We start from the raw sequence: 18,308 nt of genomic DNA, 5'->3' as shown, positions 1-18,308 counted from the left end.
CTAGGAAGTGAATGATCTAGTGTATCAAACTTCACAAGATTTACTTGCTCTTTGTAATATGTCGATGTTGATGCTCTTTTGTATCGTTTGTGTCTTTTGTACATGAGGTCATGGCTTGTGAAAGAGACGTACACAATATATATGGTTACCATAGTGACAGGGAGAAGGTAGGGAGCAGGCTGATTCATAACAAACATTTATATGAATGAATAGGAAATCAGGAAGGCAATTACGTATGCATCAGGAAAGAGAAACAAAGGAGTGGTTGTGAGCAATATGCATGGGGTTTAAAAGGTGAACCAGATGGGGGTTACGAGAAGAAGATGTGTGTCCTGGAGGGGATGGGAAGAACATGATGGCTGAGGAGCAAGTAGGAGGAGTCGGAGGAGCAAGAGGAAAAGTGAGAAAGTTGAATACTGCAATGATGCCAACAACCTATTTTTCAATGAAAAAGTAGCAGGTCTTGTGTGTAAGCCACTCAGTGAGAAGAACTGAAAGGATAACTTTGAGAGCTACACACAGTTTGCGTAAAAGGAGGAAGTCTGCAAGTGATGAATGAAGGTCGTCTTGGATGCCACAGACAAAAAAATTTGGGACAAGGTGCCAGATGACAGTGTCAAAGACTTCATCTATGCCTATGCATAGACACAGCCTTGAGCTATTGCTTGAACGTGACACCTATTGTAAATATAAATACAACAGCAGAATACAGAATTGACTGACCTGGACATAATCTCACAATGATCAGAGATCAAGCCATCTGAAAAATAAAACGTCATTCTCTGCATTGATAATAGCTTCCATGCCATTGCTAACAACTGGAAATTGGCTCACTGATCCATAGTTGAGTGTACACACACACATATATATATATATATATATATATATATATATATATATATATATATATATATATATATATATATATATTTGCAACATTCTTAAGAATGGAGTGATGTTAGTTTGTCTTCCAAGCACATATAAGGTGACCGAAGATAAATGACAAGCAGAAGAGAACCGAAAGATGAGAAGCAAGAATGTCAGAGCTGGATTTGGAAACATAGGCACAAGTGCTATTTGAGGCTGTCTTCGAGAAATTGCTGAGAGTGGAGAGATATTTATCAGCCTTCTCAAGTTAGGTTAGGTTAGGATATCTCTGGGAGCATGCGCTGGAGCAGTGCGTTGCTGCATCAACTCTCCGTCAGTACTATTGGGGGCTCTGTATGGCCATTGGCCATCCCCCAGGCAGATATGTGGCTAATCTCCATCTCCATGAGATGCCAATCAACCTGCTGCAACCACGACGCACATTGTTATCCCATTGGCCTTCTACACTCACGAGACTTCCTTGCTGAGAGAATCTGGTGAACAAGATCAGCATCAGTAAAACGAGCCATGTGTCCATACAGCCGCAGCTGATGCTTATGGACTATACAGGTAACAAACCTCATCTGAGACTCTCTCAGCAACCGCTTATTGGACACAAAGTCTGACCAGTGATAGCGAAGGATTCTCCAATGAGACCTGGTTCCAAAGGAGTTAAGTCTTCATTTCAGATCCTTTGTCAGAGTCCAACTCTTACATCTGTAGGGCAAGACTAAAAGCCCCAAGGACCTGGGGACTCAGACTTTCATCATCCTGCCTCAGTACCGACAATGCCACACCCCATGATCCAGTGAATTCATGACTCCCCAGGACCAACCCGGACATCTATTCACCTCCAGCTCACAACCTGCAGATGCATGAATATCACTGCCAGGGTAAGTGAATCTCTCCCTGTCCTCAACATCCTCACCACATACAGGTACAGACATGATGCCAGCATTAACGATGTCATTGAAAGCCTGGATCTTTGCTTTGACTGACGAAACCCATCGTCTCAGCGGCTCTGATTCCTCATAAAGTGCCTTGAGGGCCCCTACAAGGACATCCAGTGTTTTCGCAAGGATGACTGCATCATCTGCGACATCAAAGTCAGAGATCTTGATATTCCCAAGCGATACACAGCAGCTTGATCTCTCCGACATCTTCCCCGGAATCCAGTCCATGCAAGCGTTGAAAAGTGTGGGGGCCATTTATTCTCACTTCTCAAGTAAGAAGCTGATAATATGTAGGAGGCAATGGAAATGTGCATTGGGGGTTAGAAGGGTAAGGTGAGGGGGGGGGGGGTAAAGTGTGGATGAGAATTTATGGGTTTGGTTAATTTCCTTTGGAGCAAATGCATATTGCTCAAACATGATGTTTTATCACACCCAGGGGGTGGAGAGTGGATGGGTGCAGGTGCACACTGCACACTAGAGATGCATTTACGAAGATATAATCAAGTTTTTAGGTTTGAATAATACATAATCAAAGGTATAAGCAAAAGCAAAGGTATAATTTTTAGGTATAATCAAAACGGACAGGCTTGAATAACCTTTCTTTGTTTTCGAGTTTGCCTGAGCATAGATATATGACACATTTCAGGCCTTGCAGAGTGAATTAAGGTTGATCTTGGGTTAATTTGCCTTCCACGTTGATGAAGCAAGTAGTTTCTGAGCAAGATGGAATCAATGAGATGGGATAGATATGTGCACGAGAAAAAAGGAGCAAGCATTTGTGAGAGTGCTCAAGAAGTCGAGATTGTAAAGCGCTCCTCGCAGATGTCTTCAGAGCAATGCCATTGCTGGCTGCTGGAAAGATACATTTCAACCAATTGGAATGGTGCCAGTTGAAACCATCACAGATGAAGAATAGAAAGTTAGTAGAGTTGGTTATGGATTGGTCCACATTAGCAAAAAAAAATAAAGGTGTGAGTGGGGTCATCATCACAAAGTAGATGATACACCATGCAGTTGGTTCAAGAGAGGAATGCGAAAATAGGGGTATTCTAGGGGATAAGGATAAGGAGAGGTGACATTGGAGCATTGTTTATGGGAGTTCAAACTTCTAACATGAGTAGCAACACCACTGCTAGGGGAGAGAGAGAGAGAGAGAGAGAGAGAGAGAGAGAGAGAGAGAGAGAGAGAGAGAGAGAGAGAGAGAGAGAGAGAGAGAGGACAGACAGACAGACAGACAGACAGAGACAGACAGACAGAGACAGACAAGATTGAGAGACAGTGGAGTTTGAAACGTCCTGTGAATGGAACATTTCTGTTAAGCTTGGAATATCTTGAGTAGTTCATAGGGAGAGACCAGTGATTATAGAATGGATCCCCTCATGTAAGAAGAGCATAGTGTTAAGGAAGAGGGAGTTTTATGTTATTTTTGTTGGATTTCATTTATTCTAGTATTATTTTCTTGGGACACAGTATTTCTCGGAAAGGAAAGAATTTTTGTGGTTCTGCGTGCGTGTTTATTTTCAGCCAAGTTGGGTAATGAATCGGAACAAGTCACAAATGCAGGTGACGGTGAGTCATCTGTCATGGTAGTTTGCCTGCAAAGTCTTGGTCTTGGAATAATGTACATGGATACTCCATTCGCATGGTGATGTGATATCCCATGTGCAATCACCATTTTGTTACCATTTCCTCTCCACGTGTCACAGCTGCATGGTACATATCCATATCAAGTATCCACAACATTTGTACCACGAGCAGTGGTTGCATATGGGAGGTCTGTGTCTCACTGACACAGACATCCCATCTGCAACCAAAATGAAATAGATTACATCGATCAAAGTGTTGATAACATGAGCATGCTGAGCAAAATTAGCACATTATGAGAAATGTGACCGATCACCTCCATCATGTATGAAATGCCATGTATTGCTACCATCTGAGATGTTGTTTTTTTTCGTAGCAAACCTTCTAGTTTTCTTCTCACTTGTCACGCAAGTACCAAACCACTCAAAATGAATGATGTACCTGCAACGAGCAAGCTATGAGATATATTTTCCCAATGTTTCCACTGCATGATCGAACATCGACTTCTCGTCCAATGGTATTTTGAATTTTGTATTGGAGAAAATGTGAGCATGTAATTGGATGCAGGTTAAAACTAGAACTCATTCCTCCACCACGTTGAACGGTTTATGTTTCGTATTCCAACGATAGGCCGGATCTGGATCCGGACCTGAACTAAAATTGAATTGGCGTGTTCTTGTCACGTAAACCAACTCATCCACCGAGTTTTGTAACAACTCGGCCACAACTTTTTGAAATATCGTGCTATAAAATTAAAAATAAAAACAAAAAAATTCTCGTATCTGGATTCATATCATCACCAAAATCAAATTGATTCATCCTCATCACACACCCAACAAATTCCCCAACTATTATCCAAATCAGTCTATAAATTTATGAGATAATCGTGTTGTATGTCGTTTTCAGCCCGATCTCTCGATGATGAAGAATCAGTTTAAAAAATTATCATATCCAGATAAGGATCCGGATCTTCCACCAAAATGGAATCAATTCTTCCTTGTAACACACCAAACCTCTCCACCAAGTTTCGTCAGAATCCGTCCACAACTTTTTGAGATATCTTGTTCACAGACAGACAGATAGGGGTGAAAACATAAGGTAGTGGAGGAAATAATGCAGATTTTTTCGTCTTTGCAGTATTTTGAAGTTACCTTTATGTTGTTGTTTTTCTTCACCAATAGGCATTCCAATCTGGCATTTTTAGTCTTTGTATCCCGGTATATAGTAAAAAGTGATTCGGTAAGAATTAAGCATGACACAGGATGAAAGTTTATACCTGCTGTGTTTGGATAAGCAGGGAATGGAAGAGCCCGAAAAGATAGAACAATACTATTCAGCAGAGATACACCACAGGTATCAATTTAAATACCTTAAACAACTAATTGGATGGTGCTTCAACAACGATTCCAGCAATTTTCAGTGAAAATGTGGCGATTACCTCGAACGAAACGATGTTGTTTCAATGTTTACAATAAATATATCGAGTTTGTAACTACAAATATATTTAAATACAAGCTTTACAGGCTTGTCCCATGTAACACTTCACAAGATGTGCATTATGGCACATTTGGACAACCATATCTTCCTCCACAAACATTAACCAATACATTTGGCAACCGAACATGAGGATTATTTGATTAATTCATTGTATCAAACCAACACTGATGGCGAGATCACACAATCAAATCGAATAACTTTTACTCACAGACATCACATAAATCATGGAAGTTTAAGTTCTGTTTACAATTTAATAAAACTGCCTCATCGTTAAGACACAACCAGATGAGTTGAGGAGCACCAACGATGATCATAATCATAAAGCATCACAGCTTCTCCAAAGGAACTTGCAGATGTCATGTATGGAGGAAAGCTCACGGATTACTGAACCTTCAAAGTTTCTGCCTCTGTCGCTATGGTTTCTCAGGGTACTCCAAATCTCCAAATCTCTCTCAAGCACTCTTGCATGTGTAGTAGCTTTTTGGTCTGGAGTTGTCACTGTTTGAGTATACTTTTTAAAGACTTCAGCCATCACAAGGACATTTTCTAGACCACAAGACTTTTCAAGAACAGTACAATCTAACGTCAGACATTTTGAGGGTTTTTTTTTTTGCAATGAGCAACCCATGAGTCAGTTAACCTGGAACTTGGAAAGGGTACACCTGAAACATATATTGCAGTGGTTCTTTACATCTGCCTCCATTTATACTTGGTAACATCTCATCTGTTTGGTGCAGTTTGGTGCAGCAGCTCATTGGTGCTGTCTGCTCCTTGGTGTCCTGACTTATCATGGACTTCAGTTAAGACCTGCTTCCTGAGAGATGAGGTCCAGAGATATTTGGTTTCCAGGGGTCTAATCGTGACCCCAACTTCCGGGCACTTGCCAACAGCTTTCTGTGGCATCGAGCCTTGATCCCTCTGTTTACCTGCCATGCTGCCCACAATGACAGGCTGCTCTCATTGAAAGTATCTACCTGTGAAATTCCATCTTGATGACCAGATTCTCCCTGACGTGCGCTATCCCTGCATAGATGGACAGTTGACCCACAATCCCAATGGTGCCCGTGATCATTATTCTGTTGGAATTGCCTATATTGCCAGCCAGCTCCACCTGATCTCTGTGAGTTCTGTAGTAGCTTCTCAATTTGCTGCTTTTGGGCTGAAAGCTGTTCACCTTGTCTCTTAATTTTTTTCGGCAGTTCGCTTTCAGAACTGGCTGTTTCTTGAAACATGACTTCTTTCACTGTGTTCTTCTTGTCGTGTGGTTTCTGACCGTCACCTAATCACTGTCGGGATCGATCTCGGGTGTCGAAGTAGCTCAATTCCGAGGATTCCATGTTAAGATGGCAAATTTCTCTTTGCAACAGGTTTTCTTTCATCTCTTACAGCACCAGCTAATCGTCCTTTCAGTGTGCTTTCTCTGATACTTTTAAGGAGGCATCCATCTTGGCAATTCTATCAGAGATGTTGACCAGCTTCAGCGAATACGTCAGAAGGTCTTTGTTATCTCGTTGGCGGTATGCGAAAAACTGCTCTTGGAGCTGTGACAGGGTGTCACCAACGCCAAAAACGTTCGAAAGAACTTGCAATATTTGCTCAGGATCTTCGACTAAATCCTCTCCCCTCCCAATAATTTCCTGTTGAGCTTTTCCTGATAAGTGGTCCAGAATAAAACGACTTGCTGTTTGTTGTTTTACTTCTGAGTAGCCAGCTGACAGCGAACATTGACCACCCATTCCTGTATTGTAAGGTCACTTGACTTTGCATGTTTGTCGCGGGAAACACTCCAATTTGTGTGGATACGACACAGATGCTAAGTGTTCTTCATTTGAAGTTGAATCCCTGCTTGAGGCTGGAATTTGTGGTCTTTGCTTGTTTTTGTCCCCAAGCTCTCAAACGAGGTTGCAATTCACTGCTTTTGCCACCGACGCATCTTTTTCTGCTAATGCTGACTTCTGTTTTTCTTTAATTAACTCTTCTTTTAACGAAGCAATAGCAGTTTCCAATTATTCTGAAGTAGCCATAATGTTACAACAATCGCAAGCATTGAAATATACAGTGGTGAAAATAAAAAAAGTCAAATCACGAGTATCACAGAATAGTTACAATACTTAATAGGGTCAAATAACGTCACCAACAGCAAACAACAGGTCCAGAATCTCGAAATTATCAGCAGGAATCAGTACACACATTATTCCAATCTTATCGAAGCACCACAATGATGTCTAGTCATCAGTCTTCTCAGAGGACGTGGCTCGTACTAGTGCCACAGACAGGGGTTACTGTTGCACATCCCACTTCTGACGCCATGATGTGACGTGCGAAGAATGAAGCAAGATGCAGGACGATAGTTGATGCCTGCTGTGTTCGGAAAAGCAGGGAATGGAAGAGCCCGAAAAGATACAACAATACTATTCAGCAGAGATACACTGCAGGTCGCAATTTAAATACCTCAAGCAATTGAATGAATGATGCTTTAATGATTCCAGCAATTTCCAGCTTTCTTTATGGTGATTTTCTCAAATGAAACAATGTTGCTTCAATATTTACAATAAATATATTGAGTATGCAACGACAAATATATTTAAACACAGCTTTGCAGGCTTGACCCATGGTAACACATGAGATACACCAAGAGCAGACAATGTTTACATACTTCACAAGATATGCATTATGGCACATTTGGACAAGCACACTTTTCTCCACAAACATAACCAATAAATTTGGAAACCGAACGTGAGGATTGTTTGATTCATTAATTGTATCGAACCAACATGGGTGACGAGATCACACAATCAAATCTAATAACTTTTTTCTTACAATGATCACATAAATCATGTAAGTTAAATTCTGTTTACGATTTAATAAAATTGCATCGTCATTAAGACAAACAGATAAGTTGAGGAGCACCAACGGCGATAATAATCAAAAAGCATCATAGAATTTCTAAAGGAACTTACCCCTGTCTGACCGGGGAACAGAGCAAAATGAGAATGCTGATCAATCCGTGGGAATCTCACGTCAGCCAACCAAGATGAAATCTCTCGTTTTTCTGACGAAGTCCACGTCCTCGCGTTTGAGAAAGATAAAATGGTGACAGCACTCCAAACATGCTGGATGCGAAACGTTAGAGGTAACTCCGTCAGTCTTAAACCGGATGTGACATATCAAAAGTAAGTTCATGAGACATACTGTATATGCTAGCCAATTAATCACTTACACCAACAATCTTGCCATGCACTGCGAGAGGGAGGGTGTGAGGAGGTGTTGAGAGGGTGAGAGAGAGAGAGAGACAGAGAGAGAGAAAGAGGGGTGCGAGAGAGAATGAGTGAGGGGGGGGGAGGAGGAAAAATAAAAGAGAAAGGTGTGGGGTGAAGGTGGCGTAAGTAAAGGGATTGATGTGTTATGCTGAAAGACCGAACACACCCAAAAAAACAATCTCATGTCAGAACAGCTGTACACATGACGACGCAACAGAGTTTATAGAGTAATCCGCTGGCACATCTGCAAAAACTTTGATATCCCAGTTCCAGAAAATTTGTGGGAACATGAACCAAAAGCAAACACTGAAAACATGGAAGTGCTGCTCAAGTACGACCTCATAACCCCATCAAAAACAAAGCAGTCAGATATCATACTTCGTTTCAAAAAAGAGAAGAAGGCATTGCAATTGCAGTGTTAATATCAGTGATTTTGGACTAAACGATGCAGAAATGAAGAAAATGACCAAATACCAAGACCTGCAGAATGAAATTAAAAGATCCTGGAAGCTGAAGAATGCCAAAGTTGTACCAGTGATAGTTGGAGCTACGGGAATAACAGCAACTTACGCACGCACGCACGCACGCACGCACACACACACTCACTCTTTGAGACCTGTGGCAGGAGCATTTAAAATCCGCACAGACTACCTGGCAAAGGCCTGCCTGTATGCATGCTCATACCTGCAGCAACCATTGCACCCCAATGGTCAGCAGACTCCATATCTGATTCGTATATATGCTAGTCCCCTTAACAGAGAGGGAGGGGTGGGGGACCAGGGAGGGTTGTATGAGAAAGATAGAGAAGAGGAAATGGGGAGGGGAGGGGTCAGGGAGAGAGAGAGAGAGAGAGAGAGAGAGAGAGAGAGAGAGAGAGAGAGAGAGAGAGAGAGAGAGAGAGAGAGAGAGAGAGAGAGAGGTATAGGTATAGGTATTGGAAAGAGGGAGAGGTGTGGGAGAGAGGGGGTAGGGAGTGGGGTGAGGGATTCCAGCAGATGTGACACCCAGTTTATTGTCTATCCTTGAGACAGCACACACATTGATGCATCACCCTGCCTGTGAAACACCGGGGTGACAGTTTATAGCTGGGTCAGAATTTTAATCCAGGCTACACAGAGTGAGCATGCATACCTCTCGGCTTTCCCGCCATGGTATGTCATTTCATTATTTCATAACAGAAAATATATTTTCTCATTGTATCATAAATCATCATCTATATATTAATACTGAAGAACTGGGCATAGTGGCGTGCGCCTGTAATCCGGCTACTCGGAGGCTTGGGTTGGAGGATCGCTTGAGGACGGGAGCTCTGCATTGGGCCACGCTATGAGAGGGTGTAGAGCAGCCTGGAATCATGGCGAAACCCAATCCTTAGGCGACCCAATCCTTAGGTGTCGTAAGAGGCGACCAGGGTTGCGTCAGGAAGGGCATCCGGCGTAAAACCTATGCCAAATCAGTCTGCGGATCATAACGGATGATCCACTGTGGCGATCCCTAATGGGAGCAGCCGAAAGACGAACAACATATATTAATATTGAAGGACCAATTTTGTGTTCCTCCTAGCGGTCGCGTCATGTTTTTCTCGGTACTGTGACCTGAGAAGTTTTGACACGGTGTTTGTACGTCAAAGTAGACACATGCACAAATCAGGGGACTTCTTCACAAGGAGTAGTGTACACCAAAAATGTCGTGTACAAGGACGTTTTGTAGGCCTCATTAGGTAAGGCCATGGAGTACATCGACTGGGATCCGGCTCTTACAAGACCCGCCACTGGTTGTCATATTGGGCTCATGGAACGGAATCCGTCTGTGACGGGGTTTCGGCTAGTATCATTTATTTTGCCATCCTGCAAACTGGGACAGAACCATGGTATCGGCACCGAAACTTGAAGAGCACGCACCAAGTGGCTTCACAAAGCAGTCCACGAAATGGTTGAAGAACCTTTCAAAAGCAAAACATATCATTTGTATTTGTTCAAAAATATAACTTGATTGTAGCTTCGATGCCGACCTGACAGGTCATATAATGAAAGATCGTACAAAAAGGGGAATAGTCATTTAAATTAAAATTTCACATTTTCAGCAAGCCAGCCATCACCTGTTGCACCGCAGAACATGTGGCCAACACATGCGAGTGATCGATCCGTGAACTTTGTTCAAGTCGATCGATATGCAGTGTTCATTGACATTGCGAATATTGTAGAGCGCTCACCAAGTGGCTTAAGCACTCCAACGAAATGGCTGAAAAGAAACGGCTCACTTAGCATGCGATTATTTATCAATCACCAAAACCGTCATATTAAACATACACCTCCCAGAGATGCCAGAAATGTCAAATATGACTGAATTGAACAAATGAACACTTTTCTCGGAGTCAAACTGCTTGTAAGTTCGATTCTGGAGCTTCAATTTTGAAATTCTGCTTAGTTTAAGAGATGCTTACGGTGTCTGCATGTGCGGAAATGAAATAAACGAAACAGTTGCTGATGTCTCCGGGCATTTATATGCATTGCAATGTACTCAGTGATTCACAGCTATGATGAACAGGCATTCGATAATATTAGTGATGAAAGTAAGCCTGGTGTTGGCTTAGTGGTGAGGGTGGCGGCTTGGGATCCTAGGGTCCTGAGTTCAAGCCCCCGTTGGCCGCTGAATTAATACACCAGGAGGTTGACTCAGCCTGTCATCCTTCCAAGGTCGGAAAAATGAGCACCAGTGTACCGGTAAGGGGGACACTGCATCAGCGGCATAGCCGTGTCCCAACCAATGATGCAACCAGCAGCCACAGGCTGCACTCGATAGTGAGAGTGATAAAAGTGAAAATAAAACTTTATCATTAAGAAATCATTGCGGTCTGTTCTGAGTCAAGGCAAGGTTGAGCAGGCCCAAAAACATGGCGGCTTCAGACCCAAGCGAGGTTACCTAGGATACGCCTTAAGACCCCAAAGAGCGATGACCGAGGATGCGCCTGGCAAAGGATATAATTAAATAAGGCCCTTAATTATGTTCAAAAGGATTGTTTTAATTAACCCAAACACCCAATTTTCAGTCATGCATTTCCTTGGGTTTTTTTTAAAATCAGCATGCAAAGTTCCAGGCTGCTAGGTTTTATGGTTTTAGAGTTATGGAGGAGACACACACACACACACACACACACACACACACACACACACACACACACACACACAAACATTTATACATTTTACCCATTTATACAAACATTTATACATTTATACATGACCTCCTTTAAATCTGATACATTGCTGATGTAAAATATTTCAAAGGAAACTGATGACTACTGCACTCCTAAAAGTTAACTTAAAATAGGCCTTATCTGAAGTGATAACTTGTTAAAATGATCATGTCTGTCTATGCCTACAAATGAGATCAATACCATTCGTGCCATTGAATATTTTTTTTGGACAGAAATTGGATCGTTAGCCAAATGATAAGCATAATCCCCCTTTTTCTTTCACCCCCACCCAACCTACCTTACTTTACACCATTACTTAACATATCATATTTTCACACAATATATTTTATTAAAGAATTTTCTGTGCTTTAAAAAATGCTGTGTGCATATTCTCAAACACCTTGGGTTACGTTACCAATGGCAAAATGGGCACGCCATCTGCTTTTGATCTCCTTATGTTAACCACTAAGCAGGTATCCAAATGCTTCCCAATACAGTAGTCCCATTCCTGTGTGACCACCCCTGATAATGAATTGAGAAAGCACCAGCTAACATGGGAACAGAGCCAAAGACACGACTTGATTGTAGCCCTGTATGATCATGACACCCGCTATATTGCTTGTAATGACTTTTTTTTTTTTTACAAACACAAATTTTGAAAAAAAATGTATTTCCATCAGTTTTACCTTCTGAAAACTGTCAGGGTGTTAATGTAAGCCAGTGTCACATGGTTCAGGCATTGGTTTTAATGCTTCCTGTAATAATATATTTACAGTAACGCTATGTAATTCGATTAACTCCACTGCTGTATGTCTTTCAACGTGATGGTTTCATGCCATTTCCATTAATGGCCCGATGATATCTTGCCATTTATTCACAAACCATATTCAAAGGCCATGGGTCTCTTCGGACTTGAATCTATAATATATTGTTATGTTAGGTAGGACAATGATCTGTGCAGTGTAAATTTTCTTTGCGGAATGTTTAGATATGCCAAGAAATTAAATATATTTTCTGATACAGTGCAATGTTTGTTTAAATGTTTTTGTTTTGTACATTATTATGTGTTATGCAGTGCCCCTGTAAAGTGCAATACTGTATTTAATATATTTACCAAAAAAAAAAAAATGCTTCATCTGCTGCATTTTAAATGTACTTTGCTGCATGTTATTTATGCAGCATTTTCTATTTAATAAATTCTCTCTTATTAATATGCAACTTCTTGAAAATATAACGGCCGTAGATATAATGTCATGGAGTATCATCATCATGAACAGATATTTTGTGAATTAGTTGTTGTGCCAGGACTTCTCCACACCGGGTCTTCGACTGAGGAACACCGGGTTTGGAAATGAGGCTTTCCCAGGAAAGATCATAGCAGATAGTGAGACCTAGAAGCTTGAATGAAAGGACTTCTTCAAGAAGATTGTTGAGAAAGTAGATGGGGGTGGGGGGTTTCCAGACTGTCCTTTCGGAGAGACATAGTGGGAGTGTGAGGTTTGTCATGATTGAAAGATGTGTTCCACGTGTTGGACCAGTTTATGATTTTATCCAGATCTGCAGAGAGCGAGGAAGCTTCTGCTTGCTGATCTGAGGGATGGCAGTTGGTATGGCGGAGGGTGGAATCATCAGCAAAGAGATAAAGAGGATTTTCCAGAGAGTCAGAGAGATCATTAATGAAAAGCAGAAAGCTTCATTTTAGAAGTGCTTCACCTATTTCACTGATGCAATTCTCCTTAAAGGTTAGGACAGGAATTTGGAATTTGGCCAAGGTACTTGCTACACCTCGCCTAAATTTTTTTGAAAAACATTGAAATTATTTAACTTCGAGTATCGAATTGAAGCAGACAGATAGCCATCCCTCCGAGGAACAGAAGATTGATTGTTGCAATGCCCTGACTAGCACCGATCCAACCGTTTATAGTCGCATCTCCAATTTCACACATGCAAGATTGCTCAAATATAAGTTTGCTGCCTTCACACTATCATGTTGGACACCAGCTCAGGTAATAATTTTGAAGCTTCAAGCTTTTTTATTGAGTGTGCTAATAGCCCAGGGTGTGCTTCATACTAAACTGCCTCCACCATGCTTTAAACCTGTAGTTTCTTTATTTTCTACTTGCTGGAGTAAATTTCCCGTTACCCAGGGGAAATCAATGAAATATGTGTTAAATATTTCCTGCATGACAAATTGGGGAATGTTGGTCTTATGGTTTTATATGAATTACCAATTTTGGATGTTTAAAAATGCCTGTGGACCACTTTCTCTTTTTTTAACTTCTTTTTATCGATTTCATTTTTACAATTTTTACAATACAACAAATCACTACAACCTCTACATACGATCTTCACAAAACATGTGACTTGATCGCTCCCAAGAAAATCCCAGGCAGTGTATAAGAACATACTCACTCAAGGCCTGAACACGTAGGTGTTATTATAAACCTGTGTAAAGCAGTTTTTTATAACAGGCGCACATGTTAACATTATAACAATTAAATGTGTTCTTGACAACAAATCATGACAACCTCAACATACGATATTCACAATACATATGACTCGATCATTTCTTGGGGGGGCGGGGGGGGGGATGCAGGGAGTGTACAAGCACAATGTAATTTTGTTTAATAGCAGGCATACGTATCGAAAGCCAATTAACTGATTTTAATTTTTTTAGCAGTGTCTCGCTTGCTAGACGTGGCTCTAAGAGAGCTCGGCGTTGTTGTTGTTGTTGTTGTTGTTGTTGTTGTTGTTATTCTTCTTCTTCTTCTTCTTTTTAAGTCAAAACCTCTATATTAGGACTCGACTCTTTTATATGCAGGATCTGGATCTCCTTAAATACTAAACACCTGTGCACATCCTCGCATTGAGGATGCCTTTTGAGAGCGTCTATCATGAACTTTTAAATATATTCAGACATTTGCTTTAAAGTTTCGAAAAGTTCACGTTACTATTTAAAGATTATTCCATTTAATGTATTGTAATTTCGTAAATACACTATTTATTTCATAAATACGTAAATACACTATGACGGGTCTCGCTATTGGCTTAATCAAGGCACGTGAAGAAATATCGGAAGTTGTTGTTGTTGTTGTTGTTTTTTTGTTTGTTGGTTTTTTTATTTAGCCGACAAAACCTTTAGGACGCTGCTCTTGGACACATTTGTCCTTGTTTTATTGAGTTTTCTATTCTTTTTTTATCCAAACATGTCCCTCGACCTTCCTCCAGATGAAAAAGTAAGCCCTACAAAGTTTGGTTGCACTGGTTCCAGCAGGGAACAAACAAACTTTCTTCTTTATATATTAGATCGATGACCACTTATGGAGTTTGACATGCAGTTCCAATTTTGTCACAATAGATGTGAATCAATTACCCATAATCATTTTGCTTCAAGAACATATTTTGATAATTTTAAGTGAAGAAATAACATTCTGCATTTTACACTCTGTGATATTGAGTTGAAATAAAATTTGTGATCATGGAATCATCCGTAATACCATTTGTTTTTGTGAGTGTTCCTAAAAACAGCTCAAACGTGTTGCAACCTAAATGAGATGGCATTAAACAAATATGTTTTGACCAGATTGTTTGTTTCTTAATTATCACAGGAGATTCTGTGCAACACCGCCCACCTACTTTCCTTGTGCCCAAAGATAAGTCCAGCACTGTGCTGGTGCTTCGAGGCGAAACGATGAAACTGGAATGCATTGCTGAAGGACTGTGAGTGATTCATTTCACATAATGATTAAGCCATTCAAGTTCAAAATATACACTTTGTATCTGCCTTGTTTTGTCCAAATTGTGTCGTGAAATATGCTCTAATATCGAAGGTACTATAATCCACAAGATCGTGTTTTCAACTCGTCACATCCATTGGCCATGGACATAAGATTTTGTTAGCCTATTTGCAGGCGTTCCAAACTGAGCACAGGGCTCGTGATCTGGCAATCCCAGTTTCCAATCCTATACATGTGCTTTATTGATTTGCCAATTATCTGTTGATATTTTCTTTATGGACACATATAGGGTTGATTTTAATTTACGTAAAAGTACACAGATATGACTGACTGTTCTTGTCCATATTATTATCTGTATAACTCTTTCAAACCTATATCAATGTAAAAATAGACAGAATTATCCAAGACCATTGTCTCAAAACTTATGAGAATGCAATCCAAGAGATTCATTTTAGTACCTCAAGTGAGTAATACACTCCGCCATAAAAAAAAAACCGAACATGAGGAATTGACAATCTAATTGTTAAAGGACTGTTCCAGCATTTATTTGAAGTGCTTGTATGGCACGAAGGGTGTGCAGAACACACGATTGCAAGTTCTCACACAACGTAATTGCCTCATGTGAAAATCGTTCAGCACATTCAACTCATGCACCCTTGATTTTTAGAGGTGACACAAAGCATTCTAAGCAACAATATTTCTGAAACACCAGCATGTGGATCATCCAAAAACACACTGATTAAATTCTTTAACAATCCTTTACAATTATACAAGCAGTGGATCTTGCATTCACCATGTTGAAAGGATCTTTAAAGTAAGGAGAGGAACTGTTAATGACCTAAGATGTTATCAAGCCACTGGATCAACAAGAGATATGCCAAGAAGTGGAAATGTCATTATAATGACTCCCAATCAGGATTGGTACATCAGCATTACCCATCTATGCAATAGTTTCCAAACTGTCCAGAGTACTACAAACAAACTCACTGGATCTCGCAGGATATATCAATACTGTCTCCGTGATGCAGGGATCCGTGCTTGTAGTCCTGTTCAGCATGCAAGACTTGCACCGTAACACATCCAAGCATGCTTGCAGTGGTAAAAGCATGTCTGAACATAACACTTGCCTCTTTGTATATCATTGACATCATAGTGAATCTTGATGTGGGCTGGAATTGCTGAAACCTTTTGTCCCAACTTGATCTGCATCTAAGGAATATGATGGCAGATTGATGCATTAATGAGATCATCGTCATCATTTTGGTTTATTAAAGAAAACATCCTTTGGTAAAGACAGTCAGAAGGCTGTGAATGTAATTTGATTTCAGAATAGCAATAAAAATCAATGTTAAAATGAACGTAAAAGCAACAAGATCACAAGCAAAATGAAAACACAATTCAAACTAGAAGGACATTGGGTAGAGTGCATACCTCCGCCAGGTAATGCCTGATCCATGAGAACATATCTGACCCAATACATTTTTGAAATATCATGCTACATATCGTTTTTGGCTTGATCTCTCAATGGTGAAGAATAACTATTAAAAAATGAAATAATTATCGTATCCAGATCTGGATTGGGATCTTCACCAAAATCGAAACAATTTGTCGTGGTCACACACCCAACCTGTCAACCAAATTTTATATAAATCCGTACACAACTTTTTGAGATATCCTGCACACAAACAGACAAACAAACAAACAGACAGAGAGGGGTGAAAGCATAACCTCCTTCTCCGTCGGTGGTGGAGGTAATAAATATTATTCATGTAATTGATATGTACACCTACATAACATAATTAAGCATTTCGGGTGAAAAAGAAATTGTTGAATTTTTATACCTTTGAGTCATACCCTGAGGTAGGTCGAGATGTTGAGCATTTCCGAGTTGAACATTTTGTCTTGACACAGATTGATGGGTGGAAGGAAGAATGTCATGGTCACGATCAGACTTTAGAAGACCAAGTCCAAAACGCAAGAGAAGTTCATTCCTGCATTCACGTAACAATTGTATGGATACATCAAAATGACTAAGTTTTTGTGTGAAGGACTGAATAGAAGGGCATGCCATAAAATGGAACGCACACTTCTGGAGTCATTCAATCAGATCACTCTGAGCCCTTGTGATGCCAGAACCCAACGCAGGCACACCAAACTCCAGCAAAGAGCGGATGAACACTTTGGAAATTTCAACAAGATCAGGGGCATTCACAATGAATTTCTTCAAAGAACATAGAGTCCTCATGCAGCACGAGATACCATCTGATGGACCTGACAATTCCGCTTCAGATCTGATTGGGTTATAACACCAAGGAGAGTGAACGATTGAACTCTTTGCAGAGGGATCTTATCAATGACAATGTTTAATTGGGATGGGACATTCTGAAGGAAAGAGATTTGCATGATATTACATTTCTCCGGCTTTGGCCGAACGTCATGAAGGTAACACCAATCACCAAGTGCATCAACATGGGCTGCATTGAACTTTGTTGAGTTCTGTGCAACACTTCGACCATGCTCAAGTCATCCACATATTTCCAACGGTATCCTGTTGTTACAGCTGTATCATTCACCAGAACAAGGAACAATATTGGTTCTAGTTTCATCCCTTGTGGAACTCTGCACGATTGACACAAGGTGTTCGATGTTTGCCCTTGATATAATGAATCACTTGGGAGCGATCGGAAAGGAAACTACACACTGTAGGTGGGATGGAAGCATCGACTCCAAGCTAAATGAGCTTTTCGATGACATTGGAGTGGTTTATATGAGGTTGAAGGCCCGAGTAAAGTTGACAGCACAAATGTTTGTATAATGACCTCGTCGGTCAAGATTTTGACATATTTATAACATACAACATGTGGACTAATCTTATAGCAGATCTTAATATAAGCATGACAAGGCTACTACTTACAGGGCAATTCTAACGAGGAACACTCTTGTCAATGCCAACATTAATGTCATGGCACTCTGGCCTGCCACCTGGTCAGATTTTGTCACAACTCACAAATGGTGATAATTTGGTATATTTGGACAGTTTATCTAAAACATCATCCTCCCCCCCACAGTTTTCCCATACCTCATCTTCCATTTCCAGAATCCTTGAACTGCCTTGACTGAACGCATATGGATTTAATTGCTGACCTGGTTCTCATTTTAGGTTGACTGTGTGTTGTGGCCACTTGAGCACATACTTAATGTTTTTGGGGTTCCACGT

General features: G+C 40.6%; 1 protein-coding gene across 10 annotated transcripts in view; it reads left to right on the top strand.

Annotated features, from left to right (window-relative positions):
• Nucleotides 1-18,308, top strand: part of LOC147032529 (neuronal cell adhesion molecule-like) — a 486,552-nt gene that overhangs the window by 366,562 nt on the left and 101,682 nt on the right. For 9 of the 10 annotated variants that reach the window (XM_085870245.1, XM_085870240.1, XM_085870241.1 and 6 more), the window contains 2 exons: nucleotides 3,345-3,389; nucleotides 14,963-15,074. In XM_085870245.1, coding sequence (XP_085726371.1) covers nucleotides 3,345-3,389; nucleotides 14,963-15,074 — 157 coding nt within the window. The remainder of the gene's footprint in view (nucleotides 1-3,344; nucleotides 3,390-14,962; nucleotides 15,075-18,308) is intronic. The other variant, XM_085870247.1, reaches the window with a different exon arrangement.

This window comes from Eptatretus burgeri, chromosome 2 (assembly GCF_056783735.1).
Source record: "Eptatretus burgeri isolate ZD-2024b chromosome 2, Ebu_testis_v1, whole genome shotgun sequence".
In the NCBI taxonomy this organism is placed as follows: Eukaryota; Metazoa; Chordata; class Myxini; order Myxiniformes; family Myxinidae; genus Eptatretus; species Eptatretus burgeri.
Note: the sequence above shows the minus strand (reverse complement) of the source record. Positions and strands in the feature narration are given on the sequence as shown.